Below are 19467 nucleotides of genomic sequence, written 5' to 3'. Positions count from 1 at the left end.
TTTTCACAATGTGTGGGTAATGATGACCCTGTTGTTTGATAGATGAGAGCTCTCCACAGCTAAACAGAAGCAGCACAGACAGCTGCAAGTAATTGTATCTATATATTTAATTGCGTCACAAAATGCTAAGAAAAGTTGGTGTCTTTTTTTATTCCCCATAATAGTGACATACAAGTTGTGATAAAGCAGGAAACACAAAGATGAGGAAATTAGAAAAAAACACAATTTATTGTGATTTCCTTTGGAATGTTGTGCATATAGAGATATAAATATGGTATTTATCTTCAGTTTTTCTGGCGCCAACAAACTTTAATCCCAACATTGTTACTTGTCTAAAACGTATGCATGATCAGACAAGTTGGCTCCAGTGGTTCAGCCACAACTGTTCATTTTTTAGGGATCATTTGGTGTCCAGTTTCTGTCCAAACTCCTTGATGGTGTCTGTGGCCTTGTCTGCAGCTTTTCCTATGACTGCCTGAGTCTGTCTGCTGGCTTCCTGAGAAGCTACGAAGAGTCAGAGTGAAGCAGAAGACAACATTTATGTTACACAAACATTTATAAAGACTGTAACACTTTTGTCATACACTCAGACTTAAGTTATAAGTATAAGCACATACGTGTATGTATAATAAGAGCTCATATCAAAACCATCCTGTAACATTTGTAGACTAATTCACTTAAAGAACTATAAACTGAGATCCATTTAAGTGAAGCTGTATGTCTATAGTCCTGATTCTCACAGTAATTCTATGTCTAGTCCACAGAAGCACACTTCTGTCCACTATCCAACTGTGCAAGATTAGCAGATATTTTACACTGAGCGATATATGTCATTTAAGGGTTTAATATTGTATTGGTCTAAACATCAAATATGGAATGACTTTTGTATTACATCCTCCAACAGCTTGAGTCTCCTCCTTAACCATTATATTCTCAAGATCATTTATTTATTATCACATAATGACGATTCAAAGAATTTAGGGTTTGCCCTTTACCCATGTTAGCTGTTTCTTTGGAGGAGTCTGCCACCTGCTGCACAGCTTCTTGAGCTGCCTGCACTGAAACACAAGACAGAGACCTGCAGTGACCGACCTCAGAAGGGAAAAACAAATGCTCTTAAAGACAAACCAGTGCCAATGCAAAAGCCTTGTCTCTGACTATATAACACATGACATTTACCCTGTTTCATTTTACAGCTGTAGTTTTGTACCTGCAGAATCTGAGACTCCTTTCGCAGCAGAGTGGCTCGTGCCTTTCAGGCTCTCAAAGGACTTCTTGAAAGAGGCCATGGCTCCTGTATTTGTCCTTGCAGCGCCCACACATCCATCTGAGCTGAGAGCAGCATGAGCAGCTGTTTAATACCCTCTGTATGAGCCTGACACTCCCAGGCCTGCACGTTCCAGACAGATTAACCCAAACAAAACCCGTCAAAAAAAGGCCTGATCAGACTGGCATTTGAACTATGGCGGCATCCCGCCAAAGACAGGAGCCTGCTCAGCAGATTTTTACACATCATGTAATCAAAACCCCAGACAAGAGTGGGCAGAAAAGGAAACACGAGGACAATGGATAAAAGATCGTCATTGTGATTAACAGGCAGAAACAATAGATTTTTTCACAAGAGGTTTTAAAATCTCCAAACATTATGAAACAGCACTTACAAAGGTTTCTTTTTTACTTTTTATTTACAGAGGAATGTATGTCTGGCTTAACACATAAACCTTTATATTGACAAGTCCTGCAATTTAAAGCACATATTGATATGACAACCATTATGATTTCAAGACATAATATATTGACTTTAACTTGTTAAAATCTTCAGTACACACAAACACACACACACACAAACATGTACACTCTGTCCATTTCTAACAGATAGTTTACTGGAATGATTTCACAAGCAACTATAAAGATACAATGTAAAAAACTCTTACTTCAAAAATGTCCAAAGAAACTCCCAAAGAAATGCAAAAAAGAAAGAAAGAACCCACAAACAGGCATTGTCGACACTTAGGAGGATATTATTGTTTTCATATCATATCTGCTTGCAACCGGACATATTTATTTTTTCCACTCCCAATGTCTCATTGGAAGATGATGAACATCTATTGCACGTTTCTAACTATACAAATACACACAGGTACAAAGTCACAAGCCCCGGCTCTGGTCTCATTTCATTGGGAGGGAATCAAGGAAATGAGACAAAGAGGGCAAATCCTACATCTCAATTAATACCTACACCCAACACATTACATTAATAACATGACATTTACAATATATAATAATAAAAGATTTGTCTCAAGGAAGAACATTTTTCTGTGGGAATGCTTGTCTTTTTGTTGTTTTTTTGCAACAGGGGTATAATTGTAATAGTTTCAGCATTTGTCCTTTTTATTATTAGAAATATTATTGTGCTGCTGGTTGGATGGTGGCTCCGACTGGTGCTTTTACGCCTCTGGCTCATAGTCCTGGCTCTCCTGGGGAAAGAAGAATCGTTTGTAAAGACAAAGCTTCACATGTGCAGCACAGAGAAAGTCAACTGTAAGACTTTTATTCAAACTGTAGCGAATTAAATTCTTATCAATTGAGTTTAAGAAAAATATATGTGAGAGAAGACATGATTGCTCTGGGAAAGCCAATGATGTCACTCCATCACAGCTGTTAGTGGTTCAGTATCTCTCTCTCTCTCTCTCTCTCTCTCTCTCTCTCTCTCTCTCTCTCTCTCCAGCCAGCAGAGGGCAGCACAAGCCAACAGCAGCTTCAAGGACGTGTCGTGAGCACACTCCCATCATCCTTGTAACCCTGCACACGCCTCCTCCACACAAATAATAATTAAAAAAATAACACAACGCAGCCTTCAGGGATGTGCAACAGTCTTAAGTCATCAGGTGTTTAAAAAAAAAAAAAAATGCATGAGATGGATTTTTAATTCCAAATCCTCCCTGAGAAGGCTCATTCCCTCTGCAGTGCTTAGAATCCATATTTACAGCAATGCAGGGAGACCCTGACATTACCCAGAATGCACGGAGGCAGACAGCGTCATCACCACACCCATCCAGGCAGAGCTTGCACGTCGCTGGTGTAGCGACTGATGGGGGAGGGGAAAGAGATGCGGAGGAGTAGCAGGGAGAGATAGAGGAGGACATGCATGATACAAGCTGCTGCCTCTGAGAAATTCACTTCTGATTTGAATCTCAGGGCAAAATCTCAGTTTGATTCCTTCAACTGATTAATATAATAATCCAAGGATGGAGTGGGAAAGAAAATCCAACTGAATAAATGTATCATTATTAGAGATCACACTAAATCTCATATTAAATCTATCTTCAATAGAAGCTTTTAGAAATACTCTGAAATTGTATGAGAATATCAAAGGTATCTGGCTGCAGAGATAACTGTTGCTTAAATTATAATATGTATGCAAGTAAAATCATCTCTTTGTATTATGCTCATCATATGACGTATTTATTTTTTCGTAGCTATTTAAAAATCTGTACCCAAAGCAGTAGCTCCTGCACACTGTGTCTCGCCCCTCACAGCCAAGTTCCAAAAATAACCATCTGTGTCAGACTCCAATCTTTCCTCCACATACCGACATACACCCAGGGCTCTGTGTAGGTAGGCGGTGCTGTATTCACTGTGCTCCCTTTGTGGCAATTGGCTTGTTAAGCCCTCTGTTTTCATTTGTAGAGTAAAAGAAGAATAACCTCAGTGTGAGCTTGAGTGTTTGAGTGGTACATCGAGTGGAGGGCAAGTATGGAGCACTATTGAAATGCAATAGAGCTAAAATGTGTAACCATGCAGAGCTGCTGGATACTAATGAGCCTCCAGCTACTGTAAGTAAATGGACTCATCCCAGACTGAGGTTTTTATACAGGCTTATCATAAAACACACAGAAATCCATTTACAGTAAAACATGTAATTTAACCACGTAGACAAAGGATCTTTTTTATTGTCGAGCAGAGACTCATCTGCGGTGTGTGTGGTGTAAGCTGATTACCTGCTGGTTCTCATCGTATGTCTCCCCTTCTGGCTCCAGCATCCCCTCTCCCTGGCCCTCCATGGCCTCCTGTCCGTACTCCTCAGGCTGCAGAGACACAGAGAGAGAGAGAGAGAGAGAGAGAGAGAGAGAGAGAGAGAGAGAGAAGATGAAGAGTTGCTTTAACTTTAAAGATATATGATATGATATAGAGTCTATCTCATATAGATATGTGCATATCTCAGCCCTCCTTTTCTAGGTAGCTGTAAAGGTCTAGGTTCTTCCTCTTTTCAAGCACATTTTTGTGCTTTATTGTCTTTTGGAAAATACAATCTAGTACAAAAAAAACCTCAATCATACATACATAAGGGATACCTACGGAGGATATCTGTCATTTCTGGCAACCATCTTTGTTTGGATTAAAAAATACAGCCTGAACAATAAAAATAGTTTTCATTTGAACAGGGGACGGACAGTGTTTCATCCGGATGGTTTGAAGAAGGTTTTAACCATCTGCCTTCGTAACAGCAGGAAGTGTTGGGATGCAATATTAATATGACTGTCAGTCGCCCCAGAAGTTTAATTCGCACTGAAATATGTGAACCATTACTGATTGTGACAACTTTTGTAATTCCCTATATCCTTTCATTTAGCACCATCTGCAGGTCAGGATGCTTTAAACTTTACTATTGGCAATGATTGAATACCAAATTAACTAACAAAAATCCCATCCGCCATAGCCAGTCAGTCCATGTTAGCATGCTAAGATGTTAAATTAAAGCAGCGAGCACGGTTAACATTATACTGCTCTAACATTAGTAAGCATTGAAAGTCTTAGCATGTTAGCATGCACGACATTAAGCTCAAACAAAAACAGGTGACCAAGGACAGCCTCACAGACACACTTACATTTCTGAAACCAATTTGTCTTGTTCATGGTGTCTTGTGAATTTGGATTATGGGATGCTTAGCTTTTGGTGTAATTTAATATATATATGTAAAACAACAAAAAACAAACCATGCATGAGTCTCTCAAAGCTCCTCTCAACTATGCAGCCTGGGGTGCTCAGCCCAAAGCACATTCTCAATGTCTGGAAAATATCTACTTTGATTTTTTAAATGAAGACAAAATGATTTCCTCAAACGGCGGATGATTTCCTTTTATGTTGGGGACTAATTACAGGTACAGACTATGAAACATTTAGGGTATTAGTTTGAGTATCTACAGCAGCAGTAGGTTAACAACATATCAACTGTAGTGGCATGTTTAAATAGTAGAATAGAAACATAACACAAAACATAATCAATGATGCATTATTTGGTTATTTTTGGAGGCATAGAGGATTAGACAGCACAAAGCCTTTGGACAAAAGAATAATACTTGTGTGTAGGATCAATTCATAGTTGTAGAATGTGTCTTTTGTGTGTGATTGACATTAAGAACAATCACGAGCCTTAACCTTTAAATAGCACTGAACCGACTGTATCTCCTTGTGACAGCCCCCCATCATTGCTGCACCTGCTTTACAGGCTCTGAAAATTAAGCCAGTGGGTCAACACACATTTATTTTTAAACCTAGCACTAATCAAGTCAATTAGGTCAGTGAAGTACAGACCATAATCCCATGTACTATTACAAGCTGCTGTTATAGCTATAAGCCTAGCAACATTGCCTTAAATGCTGCACAATGGAAAAACAACACAGCACCATCGGACTGATCGTCACTGGAGAAAAAAAGGAAACATACTGTGCGTGATAGGTCACTCTTTTGAATTCAGTTGAGCATCAAGCACAACAGAACCTATATTTAGGTTTTTAAAAGCTAAATATTTAATCGACAGAATAGTTATGTAATTGCAATTTCAAAGAGCAAAATACTGGCTAATTAAAATATATATATACAATTAAAAAGAGATGTCAAATAAATAATGATTCATGTGATCCTGATAGTACTCTTGTACAGTGTAATCTTTATGTTATGTACAGTATGTGAATGAGCTACATTTAGAAAAAGTGGAGCTCCAGGTGTCGTGACAATGTAGGCAGCTTAACAGCCTGTGGTCAGGGTGTTGAAATTTGCAGTTTCACCACTCAGACAGTGTCATAGAGAAGCCTATTAGAGCAGCCTGTCAGATTTACAAGATTAGCCAGTCAGTGGAGAGGGTCTAACTCAGAGAGAAGAAGTCTGAGGACAGGACTTCCCTGCTTCACTTACAGTCCAACATGAATAAAGAGATAGGCTTTCAATAAAATGATATTTGAGCTCAGCTGTATGTAGTGTACAGTGTAATGATAGACTGACAGTAAGATAATCTATTGGTAGTTATTCAGAGTACAATGATGGAAAGTTTTGTTTTCATGTGAGTTGATAAAAGCCCCTTAAACGGCTGTAAATGTAATCTTTTAATAGACAATGGACCCAGGATCTCCCAGAGCGTTTCATAAAACAAGAATAAAACAAAGCCTGATGGACTTGTTTTTCCTTCTCATTGATAAAGAAGCTGTCAATCATCGCCTTACCATTCACATTTTGCAGTTGAGAAAAGCAGAATGATGTGGCTCTGCCACAAACACAATCCTGTTAATGAAGCCAGACTGTAGTGAGCCTTGGCTCCTGTTCTGAGGTGTCTCTCTCTCTGTCATTGTTCTCAGGCACATGTGATGAATTGTGGTATGCTGCTGCACTTCATGCTCTTCATTGTTTTGACACATGGTTTTTGAATTACTCTTCACAATGACTCAGCCTGGGAATACTATTCAGCTATTATTTCTTTTTTTAAAGAAGTCTAAAATAATAACCCTGGTGAAGTCTTCAGAGTAAGGTAAGGATACAACTCGACTCTAATCCAGTAACAATAAACCAACTGGAGATGTGGAGGGAGAAACATGTGGGTATTTACAAAGTAGGTGTACAATGAGACACTGTTGGGTTGCATTAATGGTGCAGGATCCAATTGTAGATTAGACTGAAACTAACTTCCAGTCAGGTTGTATCAGCAGCTGCTTTATTGATTGTTGACCTCTTTCATTATGTGTAGAATAAATACTGAACTGCTGGAGCAGCTTTATAACCTATAGAATAACAATTAACAATGATTTATCTTAATGCACTTGAGCTATATTTTGTGAATTTACAGCTCTACTCAGAATAAACGTCATATAAAAGAGGAAAGGGTTGGGTAAGTTAACTCTTAACCCTTTGACGAAAGGAATCTCTTAAGAAAGAAATGCTAAACACATTGATGAGTTGATCAACCAAAGCTATAAAATAACTTTAGTATGCTTTAAAATCATTTCATACAAAGAACTGAAGCATTCCCTGATAGCATCTTCTCAAGTGAAATGTTTGCTGTGTTATACGTGATGTTATGAAATGTCTTCAGTGTTTTCTTGAAAGCATGAAGATCAACACAAAAAATCTGAAGATCTCATTTTGGTCTCTGAACTGTATGTAACACATTTATAAACTAAATTACAAAAGTATAATAATTCATTGAATAATCTCATATTAATATAGATAGGTGGAACTCTTGTTGTCTGGACGGAAAAAAAATCAAATCCTGTCTGTCAAATACTGAATAACAATCACCATGAACATGGTTTCAGAATGAAGGTGGTCTCCTGATTCTCTGTAGGGATAAATAAATAAGCTGTGATGTGTTTCAAGTTACAGGAACACAGAGAAGAGACAGAGAGAGTCTGTTTGGTACACTTTTCTGTGTTCCAGCAGAAATATGAGGGTGTTTGTAATTAAGCACGTACGTTCATGTCAGACGGGAACTCGTCCTTTTTCACCAGGCCAGTGGCAGCGGCGATGTTCCCCATGGCTCCAGTGGTCTTCTCAGCCACTGCAGGGACACGCACATATCACGCACACACACAAACACACACACACATAACATGATATTTGAAATTGACTTATTTACTTTATACAGTAATGATCTTAAAGTTTGAAAAAGAGGAAAAACTCACCTGTGCCCACGCTGTCTTTGGCCTTGTTACCTGTATGAAAAAAAAAAACAATTGTAAGAAATGAGTAGTTTTCTTTCCCAGTCGAACTTGCTAAACTTTGTTATTTTTCACTTCTAGATGAATGTGTGTGTGTGTAAACAGGAAGTTGAAACCAACCACTGTCGCTCTACCTTCCATTCAGATTATAATTAATTTGTTTAGGGGTAACTTTGCTCGTGACTCCCTTTTATCTCCTACAGCAAAGGAGCACCCTGATTATTACTGTTTACAAAAGTCAGAACAAACAAATCTGTTTTCGTCTTTCAATGTCCATTTTTTTGTTCTGACTTTGTATTTGTGGTTTCAGCAATCAGCTTTCTCTGTGCATTTCTTGTAAGGAGTTATTCAATTTTAAATCAAACCTCTGCATTGTTCACTTCCCTGATCTTTGACAGATCTCATCCGTCTCCCTTTTATTGCATCCATGCTAGCTGGTCAATCTACCATGTCCCAGCTAGACCTGATCACGTTACTACGCCCCCCCCCCCCCCCCCCCCCCCCCCCCCCCCCCCCCCCCCCCCCTGCTGTGCAGCGGTCATACGTTTTATTGGTCCCTCAGAGCCTTTTAAAAGGAAACTGAGAGAGATTGATGACGATAAAATACAGAACTGTTGATAGAGAAGGCGAGCCTCAAAGCACATTATACCTCTAAGAGCAGTGTGTAAGAATTTAGAAATATAATTAATGACAAAATGACTTGAGCTCCTTTAAAGCTTGTTGCTCTCCGGGTTAAAAAAAACTAAACGTCAAATGACATACTTTAAAAAAAAAAAAAACATTAAGTGGAAAGACATCTGAAAAAACCCAAAACAGAGTAGAATTTAGCCATTAAAGTGTAATTCCATGTCTTGGTGCAGATATTTTCCTATATTGCTATTTTACACTTTATTGAAACCCACTTTTAATGAAAGACTAGTGGTGCCGATAGCCTAGTGGTTATGATGTGCCCCTAAGAGGCCCCTCAAGGTTCTAGACCTCATCAAAGAGGCCGTGGGTTTGAATCCGTCCTCTGCCCTTTGCTGCATGTCATCCTCCATTCTCTCTTTCCAACATTTCCTGTCTCTCTTCAGCTGTCCTACCTAATAAATGCAAAAAACCATCCCTCCATCACTCAAATCAAGCTTATTTTACATGGACATTTTAAGGGGTGTCCCCAACTTTTTCAAAGTGAAATCTGATTGGTCAGCTTTATCCCATAGTCCACTAGTTGTTGAATGTTTTTTTCATCATTGATCCAGCACATAATTCAACTTTTTGCCTTCTCAACTTGGAATAACAATTAATAAATTGATAGGACTTGATCCATCCTTTTTCTCACTCATTTGGTCTGCATTAAGGTGACCTGACCTTATAACAATATTACACATGACCATTCACAATACAGAAAGCTAATAGCTTAGAGTTAAAAGGAAAACAGAGTAGCGGGGTACAAAGCTTGTTATCTTTTATCTATACTGCACACAGAAACGACTAGTTGTTGTGAGTACATGGGTTATTTTCACAATTGCATTAAAGTATTAATACGTTGATATTTATACCAAGATTAGGCATGATTATTTATATACTCACATATATGAGAAAACAGGCAACTCTTTGTAAAACTAAACATTAAACACCCCCATATAGCTGGAATGGAATGGTCCTAGTTTGATAAGCAGGTGTTCGACTGAGGCTCTTTTGAATTAATCGTTGAATATTTGACTATTTGGGGTCACCCCTAGTACATTTCTTCCTCAGATTAAGTCTTTTTTTGGGTGCTCACAAACATCAAGGATAATTTATATTGTTATATGTGATGCTGTTTCAGGATTGTGTTAGTTAAACTGCGGGAGGGAGCTGCCAAATACTGAGGCTGCTATGGTGTGACTGTACAAGTAATGCCGCCTGTTTATGCATTACTGTATGAACACTCCTGGTTAACAGGACACATAGATGCTCAATGAATGAAACCTGCTCTTACTTGCTCTTACTCTTTCCAGTGCACCACAGGCTAAGAAAACAATGACGGGACAAAGCATGGAGAAGGCGTAAATGAGCCTGCACGTGTTGTGACAGCAGCTTGACAAGTTTGGCTCTTGTGATGAGTGACAGGAAAACAGTGCTAGATATGCAGGGTAATTAGATTCAACCTAAGTGTGGACACATCTGACAACTTTTCCTGCAATACCCCATGTCTCTTCATTGCAATGGTGCAAACAGGGATTTCAGAGCTACAGGCAGGGGTGTCACTGAATATCTGAAAAACAGTTCAATGACTGGCAGAATAAAAATCTGTAATAGCTTTCAGGTTCCAGGGCCTGTGTCCAGCTCTGAGTCCCCTGCTCTATATATTTATCATGTCATTAAAATTGCATTATTTGATCATGTTTTTACACCGTTAGAGAATAATCCTAACTTATTGCCCAGGGAAACAGATACATTAAATTATAAATGGCAATATCTTTATGAAAGCCACTCATACATGGAATCAGATTCAACCAATAAAGCTCATTCTGATTCTTTACAAGTCATACAATCACAATATGATGACTGTTGGATATTAAACACAGAGTGGCTAAAGAGATCCGGACAATGTAGCCTACATATCAATTTTCTATTGGATGTTTGACTAGCTGCCCGTTAGCTTTAATCACTGGTCCCTCTACGTCCATCTGTTTATTTAAATAATGATACAAAACAAGTAAAATACACTGGCTCACTAATCTAGGTATACTTGGCAGTTGCACTTTCAGAATCCTGAGACAGACCGACTAATCTGTGCAGATATCAGTAACAGTATCCATTACAAACTAAGCTGCTCTGTTAAGGACAAAATTCGAGGCCTGTAGTCTTTTTGTCTCAGGAGGTGACCTCAGGCTGAGGCTGTTTTACAATCTGCCGCCATCCAATGTGCGGAGAGTGTGTGGCAAGAGCTGCTCCCACTGTCCCGCTGCCCCACCCCCACCCTGCTCCATCTCCTGCCTGTAGCCCAGTCAAGTGAGGCGAGAGGGCAGAAGGACATGCAGAGCCTCTTATCACATCATCTATTTCAAAACGACTCCTAATCCCAGTATTTCACATTTGAATGTACATGAAGAAATTATGCTAATTTCGTTTTTGAACAAACGGTCAACTTCCTCTTTATTTAAACACTGTATTTGTCTGCATTATTAAAGCATATTGATCAACTGACAGCTGATCGATTCGTCCAACAACTACTACTATAATTAACTTCTTTAGATATAACAGGAGTGCTTTCAGTTTTACTTATGTACAACGCTTCTTACCAATGAATTTAACATAAATGAAATAGCTCAATAAAAAAACAGTGGTTATACAGGGGGAATCACAAGGTGTAAGACAGTTACCTAACTGTATCATGACTGTGAACAAAAGGTTAAAAAACAATCAATACATACAGCCCACTGGTTTCTTTTATGTTTAACGGACCGATTGGTTCTGTATTTTGTTCACTTAAGGGAAGTTTTTGTATAATTTACCCATTTCTCCAGGACATATGGGAGAGCTGCATGAGCTGAATCACAAATATTATCTGTGCTGATTTGCTGCTGCTCCTGCATACAGCAGGAACATTAGTCGTCTCACTGGGCCTGTGTTTGACTTGCATGCTAAATAAACTGCAAACAGACATCAGTGATCAACTTACCTACAAACATGACTCCTTCTTTAGTCTTTTCAGCCGCGACTGCAACTCCTTCCTTGGTCTTCTCTGCGGCCACAGCCATCCCCTCTTTCGCTTTAGACAAACCCTTCATAAACACATCCATCTTGGCCGAGCTACTGTGGAGAGAGATGGACCAAACTGCTGTCAGTATCATGCCTGCTGTCACTGAGTACAACGGATTTTGATCCTGTTGATAAAAATCGTTTTTTATTGTAATTATACATTTTTACATTTAAGTCTAGAAACCCCATGAATATATGTTGTATAGTACCATAAGGTGTAGTAAAAGAAGGCATCGCTGCCTCCTGTGGTAGATCCTGACAGCTGCAGGCAAGCCATCAGGCTGTAGTAACCCCCCACACCCCACCCCCCAATTCACTCATGCATTCAGCCCCCGTTTTCACATCCTCTCCAAAGCATAAAATATTCAAACGTCAAAAGATTCAATGAAATGGTTAATTGTGGAGGCGCTCATTAATTATTGCTCGCGTGTAATGTTACTCTCACTGGCAGCGAGATGGCAGGGCTGAGCATGGGGGGGAAAGCACAGGCCTTTTGAACGGCATGTACAGCATCTTCTACTAGAAGGTGGCATGTAGTGCAATAACCATATAACTGTGCTGGGGGAAGGGAAGCACGATCCACATTATCATATCTGCACGTATCATGGTTTGGACCTAGAATCACGAGGATGTAGTCTGAGGCTTGCGGGGGGGGGGACACCGTTTGATAGAAAGAGATAAGGTTGCAAACTGACAGCTCGAGTTTTATTCCCTCAATAGAAGCACATCAGCTTCAGAGTGCCATCCTGGATGTTGCAGGTCAAGCCTTAAAATGACTACATTGCACTAATTCACGATGTCCACCATTTCTCACGTTTGCGTCGGTGCTTTACATTTTGTGTGTGGTTTTGCTTTTGCTTGTCTTCTTCATATCATATTCTTAAACTTAAAACAGTCATATGTATATGTAAAACAAATCTGTAGTTAAAATGTATATTAGTGCATCTATGTGCAAGCCATTGGTTTTCAGTGACGACGCTAACGTTTCTATACTAGTTGTAACCTTTAGAATAACAATATTAAATGAATAAAAGAAATAAAGACAGTTCTTACCTATTTACAGATAGCCTACAACTTGTCCCCGTATGGTTTCGTCGCACAGTCGAGTCAAACTATCGTCTAAACGGGAGATATATTTTCAAATGATCACTAGGTGGGCCTTCCTCGGGCTGATCTCCACCAACACGGACGGCCCCCTTCACAGTACGGCTGAGACTATCACGTCCCCCCTCCGCCTCCCTCCTCCCGCCCCCCCCCCTCTCTCTCTCTCTCTCTCTCTCTCCCTCTCATCATCGTCACTGGCTGCCTCCTCTATTGAACAGCCAAGATGTCAACTGGTACAGCAAAGAGAATGAGACTACACAACTACAACACCGTCATCTTTTTTTCCTTTTCTTTGTATAGTAGGAGTACAAGTGGACCCCGTGTGACGAAAAATCATGGAGCCTAATGTGACTGAAATGTAATATATATTATAGGCTACACAATTCTACTGTATCTGGATATCACTAATGATACTGATATACATTTTTGGTTCGACTATTTTCAAGCAATGATAAACATTCAATAAAAAAAAAAGATTTGAGAAACATCTTTTCCCCCTTAAGCCCATTTGACCTACTTTACTGATGGGTTCCTGTGGACTCCATTTTGATCTAACTTCGCTCGACCACCCTTTTTATTGCACTGACAATAGGTGATACTATTAGTCTGTTTAATTCGGAAATGTTAGCCCCAGCCTACTTCAGTTTAATGCCAAATAGTGTAAACTAACTGGCCTGATTAGCTAATTAAAAGTAGTCTTCTACAGTCGACTCTCATGACGTGAAACATGTTTAAAACCATTTATCTCCTGCGTAGTGTGCCAATACGGACATGCTTAGAGCGGCATTGACTAATAGGAGCTTGATGCGAGGGTGATACCATTTTGTGTTAGAGATAGGGGTGAGTTAATTCAGCACTAAGCATTCAGCTTGTGGTGGGGTATATTGATTTTTGGGACCATGCAGCTAAGGAAGCTTATTTGATGCCTTGAAAATAAAAACACTAATAAATACATTTGATATTATCGTTTTAATTAACTTGGATATTTCATCAACACAACACAGTTTGATATATTTCCGACACCAGCAATTAAAACCACACAAGGTGATCTATGCTTTGCATTTTTCATTGACTTCTGAGGCTATGTGGTTACGAGCTTGTGGGTTTATCTTGTCTTATATTACGGCAGCAGCGAACGTGCCTCAGCCAATCAGAGCAGAGGATGACGTCAGCTAGAATCACGATTTCCCTCGAGCAGAATACATAGACTGTAAGGCAGAATATCGATACCATAATGCTCACAGGAGGACAAAACCAGATCCACAGAAGGCTAATACTCATTAAATGAGCCCTTATGTCACTCTCTCTGGATACTAAACGTTACACAGAGCTGATTTACAGCCTGGTGAAGGGTTGAGTACCACCCCCTGCTTTCTTTACTCCCCCATCCACATCCCGACTGACGTAGGCTTCTGTGCTGTGACGCCATCCTCGATGTAGTGGGCGAGTGATTACGAAATTCTTCTTCCCCCAACTCCCCCCCCCCCCCTTCCAGTTTGAGGAAATCCCTGATAGCTTACTCTACTGAACATTTCAGGGGAGCATGAGAAGGCAGGCTGAGACTTTGGCTCAGAAAAAATACGGCCAATACAATAAATAGGCTTTGTGAAATGTCCATCTCGGTGGTGAGCGAGGAAAAAAAACATCATACCGTCCAGCAGAGATAAAAGCAGGTTATCAGTGCTCTACCAGTCGGTATAGCATTCAATTGACACGGTTTAAGTTTTGTGAGGGAAATACCTTTGGGTTTGAAGGTATGTAGAACTTCATGGTTCAAACAATAATCAGCAATCCATCAATTATAAAACACATTATTTGACATGCCAGTTATCGTAAATTCCAATTATCCCTGCTTTGAACAGTAAGTGGAAATAATTAAACGCCTTTAAGTCCCATTCAGGTGCTGTCCAGGGTCCTGAAAGAGCCATGTCTCTGTCCATGGTGCTGATAGGTTTTATACACCATCACACAGACCTGCAGGATTAGATTACAAATAAAAAGGGTTACTAATGAATTATAAACCACCATTTTTTATCTAAACATGCATTAACAATTTACAATTAGTTATTCAAGTTGTCTTTACAAAGCATCTCTCAGCCCAGAGGAGCTGTAACTGAGTTCAGAATCTCGGTCTATTCACTGACTGTGTGTACTTGTGGGCCTCGTCCGCCCTCTTGTGGTAGTGTGTGGTAATAGCACACTTATTTCTGCATTGACTTCATCAGTTGAAATTGCATCAAGCTATTAAAAAAAAGTCAGTGGAGTCAAAAAAAGACGTGAATATAAACAAATAAAATATAGATGATCACTTTGGGGATGCTAGTTCAAAACTCGGTAACTTGTAATATTTTAAACCGGTATGGTTGTGGTTATGAATATTATGGATATTTGAATGTTTGTACTTTCACACAGTCTAAAACAGAAATACACACACAGTCTGAGGGATGTGTTACACAGCTTAAAGTAGAGTGGAAAGTTGTGCTCCTTCTTAACTTTTGACACAATCTGTTTTTGTTCATGTATGATTAAAGAAAGTTTATACACGTTCAGTCTACATGTCATCACTTTCAATTAATCAATCAATCTTTATTTTCATAGCATAAATTCATACAAAATGCAATCTCGAGATGATATTATTATTATGAAAGACCCACTATCTACCTGTCAGGGTCCGGGAGGCAGACCCACTCTGTACTTTTAAGAATAGACTTAAAACTTTCCTGTTTGATAAATCTTAAAGTTATGGCTGGCACAGGTGTAGATCAGCTCCTAGTTATGTTGTTTTAGGCTCAGACTACCAGAGGAACTGGCACCTTGAGCGCTTCTCTCTCTCTCTCTCTGTTTATTCATATTACTGCATGTCAATCTGTACATCTCACTTACTAACCACATCTTTTCCTGGGAGCTCCTGATCTCTCTTTGGTTCCTCGGGATCGTTGGTGGACGGCCTGACTGAACAACCACGCCCCATTGTGTGGTTAAAAAATTGCTTAAGTGATTACTGTAAATTAGCAGAAAAGCATAGCACATCAAATACATAGCTCTGTGAATGTGTAGAACGATTCACTAAAGCAGAACAAACCTGCTGCTTGTTCTGTTTCTCTCTTCCTCCCTGCTGAACAACAGCAATGAACTATTTTTACAAAATGCATTTAATTCATTAGTTTCAGCTGAAACACCTTGTAATGTTGCTTCACTGTAATTTTGAACTAAAAATAAATGCAGGTGTGCACAGGCTATTTATAAAATATTAACATTTTGTTTAACTTATTTCAACTGATTCAACATATACTGTTCATTACCCACCTTTTGATAATATACTTAAGATGGATTTAATTGTAAATATGTAATGCATTAACAGCATCCAAGTCATTTCAGCTTACCGTTCTGCCCAGTAGAAGGTTTTCTGCCAGTGTTACGATCTCCTACACAACAACAACTTAACCCAAAGGCTCAGAGAAATGGAGACCAGAACTACAAGGACACCACAAAAAGCTAAAATTGATATCGAAGATACATTTCCTCTTCCAAAATAATTAAAGATAAACAAGAAACAAAAGGGGCAGGAGAGACAGGCCAAAAAGAAGAAAAGATGAGAAGGTGCTGAGTGGGCCGTCGCTCTAAGCACCTCCCTCTAAAACTACCCCAGAAAAGAAAAGAATGTCTCTCTGTACAGTCAAGAAATCATCAAGATTAAAGCATTTCTTTCTTGTGAGAACAGAGCACCGTTGATGGACTCAAGTTCCGGAGAGAGAGTCGCTGTATGTTGGTAGGGAGCCCCTGTTTCATTTGCTTTGCACATTCAAGCAGGTATTCTTTGCACAGCTGTTTTCCGTTCTCTGCTGCTGGTGTGTGGAGACGTGTGTTTTCCAGGTCAGTCTCGAGCTGAATTCCATAATCCACTGTGGAGAGAGGCAGCTGGTTGGTTTCGGTTTCGACAGACACATCAAAACCAATCATTTCTGACCAACTGGAGCTGTACACTGCCACGGTGCTGATTTTTGTGGCGCTTCATAGAAGGCTCAGGTATAAGGGGAGGAGCACGTGGAAAAGCCTGCATGTGTCTGCATTTTCCAGCAGCATATTGTTCACTCGGTTTGCCTATTGGACAATGGGCTGAAGGAACAGTGAGTAAAGTTTGTTGACTGGATCTGTGTACATCTGAAACAATATCTCCACACTGTAGTTTCTTTCTTGTCTTAAGCCAGCTGGAAGGGCAGCTTACGCTCTTTGTACTTGTCCAACACCCGATTCAGGCACGCGCTGGCAACAAGCCAACACTGCACATGGAATTACATCAAACAGTTGCAAGCCTGATGCATCAGTCTGGAGACAGTTTGGAGTCTTGCAAACATTTCAGCAATAACTCTTCGATTGAGACGGCAGCTCCACCATCTAAATGAATCACGCCAGCAAAAATAGGCACAACGCCCTGTTGTGTTGCACGGCTGTAATATCAAATTACAACAGCAAGCTGTTTCTGCTTGCCCACATCAGTGCTTTCATCAAAAATGAAAGTTCTTCTATATCCTTAAAAGCTCCTGCTGCATGTCTGAGCCCATATTGTTTTTGGTAAGCACAGAGCATTTTGTTCGGTGCAGGTTGATGCCATTTTGTGCTATTTCACTGAAAGCTCTCTGAGATGGTCATCAACAGTCAAGATTCTTGAATGGCAAGCAATGTGTGCTGCCATTTTCAGCTTGGCTACCTTGACGGAGCAGTTCATTCTCACTGGATTTATGCCACTATTGAAAAATGTCTGCACTCGGACACGGATCTCACATTTTCAGTTACGACAAAAAGCTTTGACATCATCCCCAGCAAATGGTGTTTGGACAGCAGAAGAACGGGAAAGAAGGTTTTCTCACTGAGTCACAACTGTTTGTATTTGCCAGTTACACGGTGCAACCGGAAATCTGTGTATGCCTCGTGGAGAAACCCAGATTCTATAGGCTACTAAAGAAAAACTCAAGACAAACAAATCGTACATTTTTGTAGTTTGCTGTCCTGTCCAGGACAATGAATGCTGAGCTTTGTCAAATGGTTTTGGTGTATTTTTGGTGACCGACGTACTGATAGCTAGCCACAGCGATACGTTTTGCTTCTAAAGCTGCCTTGATCACGGTATTCTTTAGAAAATGGAGATCATTCCAATTCTGACTTCCAATGGCACAACAAGACATTATTTACCTTAATACCAAGAACCTGGTCTGCTTCTCGATTTTTCTCCTCACTTAAGTTTGCTGTTTTTCATCCACCAACCACTGATGTGTCATAATCCTGACGTCTACTCCAAATTGTTCTATAGGAACAAATTAAATGAAACACGGCAGCACATGGATAACCATTAAAAAGGCCTTCATATAAAAATATGTTTTAAGCAAAGATCTAAAAACAGGTAATGAGTTTCAGAGCCTAATGTCCTCCGACAGGGAGTTCTGGAGCTTAGAGCTCTGATAGCCAATGGGTGGTCGCCCTTTGTTACCAGCTTTGACATACAAACAACTAATACATTTTCTCTGGAGGATCTAAGATCACAGTTTGAAAGTGTAAGGCGTCTATTGCTCTGTAATGGAAGGGGGGCTTTAATAGTTATTAAAATAATCTTGAAATCAGTCTTGTTTATAACAGGCAGCCAAAGAAGGGAGGAAAGTTTTTAGTGATGTGGGACATTGAGGTCTGACTAAGGCAGGTGAAAGGACCATTGCAGTAGTCCAAACACAAAAACACAAATGCATGATTAACCTTATTTAGGTCAGGGAACGGCAGAGTTGATTTAATCTTGTTGTGAATCAAATGTCACACCTGGATTTCTAACTGTAGAATTTATATTGGGTGGACAGTGGACCAAAGAACAGCTTATATCTGGTTGCTATGTGATAGGGGCCAACAAATATTACCTCTGTCTTCCCTGTATTTAGCTGCAGAAACCTACAGCTCATCCATTTGTCAATGGTTGCTTTGCACTCCATTAAACTGTTTTAACCGCTAACGTTATCCGAATTAAACGTACAACTTATAGACTTTTATGACAATGTTTACATTAAAATATCTACATTTATTAAAAATTGACTAAACCCATGTTATATCTATTTTTTTGTTGTTGAGTACTTACATGACCTCAAATTTTTCCAACAGTTATCAAAACCAGAGAAATCCATAATCTTTTAGTTGTAACGGGATGTGTCCTGACAAGGTGGCCGCCATGACAGACAGAGTGTTTATTGTTGCCGTGGAAACAATGGATGTAACATCAAAGACCCCTACATACTGAGAAATAAAAAAATCTCTATTTGACAGACAGGTATGAATCAAACCTTTGAGACACAAGGGTTAAGTGTATTGATTAGAGTGTAATGCTCGACAATATAATTCTGCGCTTAGCTCCAACATCAAAAATACAAAACAATCCCCACGATCAGCACTCATCATAATCATCATTAGTAGCCCTGATAAGAACAGTTTTGGTACTGTGTCATTTGTAGAACCCTGACTGGAACACAAATATTATTATCCTCTAAAGCAGATGTCAGTTGGCTTCAAACCACCTTTTCAAGAACTTTTGATATGAATGGAAGTTTGTAAATGGGTCAGTATTTCTATTGCAGGGATTGATCTAGGTTCGGCTTTTTTTATTAAGGGCTG

The 19467-nt window shown here is 39.6% G+C and overlaps 1 protein-coding gene across 1 annotated transcript; it reads right to left on the bottom strand.

Annotated features, from left to right (window-relative positions):
* Positions 1–1666: 1666 nt before the first annotated feature.
* sncb (synuclein, beta) lies at positions 1667–12934 on the bottom strand. The gene is made up of 6 exons (XM_061048728.1): positions 12772–12934; positions 11639–11772; positions 7954–7983; positions 7744–7829; positions 4002–4088; positions 1667–2477 (listed from the first exon to the last, which is right to left on the bottom strand). Exons 2-6 carry the CDS (start codon positions 11757–11759, stop codon positions 2448–2450), a joined length of 354 nt encoding a protein of 117 aa, XP_060904711.1. The 5' UTR covers positions 11760–11772; positions 12772–12934; the 3' UTR covers positions 1667–2447.
* Positions 12935–19467: the final 6533 nt, after the last annotated feature.

Source organism: Labrus mixtus, chromosome 10 (assembly GCF_963584025.1).
Source record: "Labrus mixtus chromosome 10, fLabMix1.1, whole genome shotgun sequence".
Taxonomy (NCBI): Eukaryota; Metazoa; Chordata; class Actinopteri; order Labriformes; family Labridae; genus Labrus; species Labrus mixtus.
Note: the sequence above shows the minus strand (reverse complement) of the source record. Positions and strands in the feature narration are given on the sequence as shown.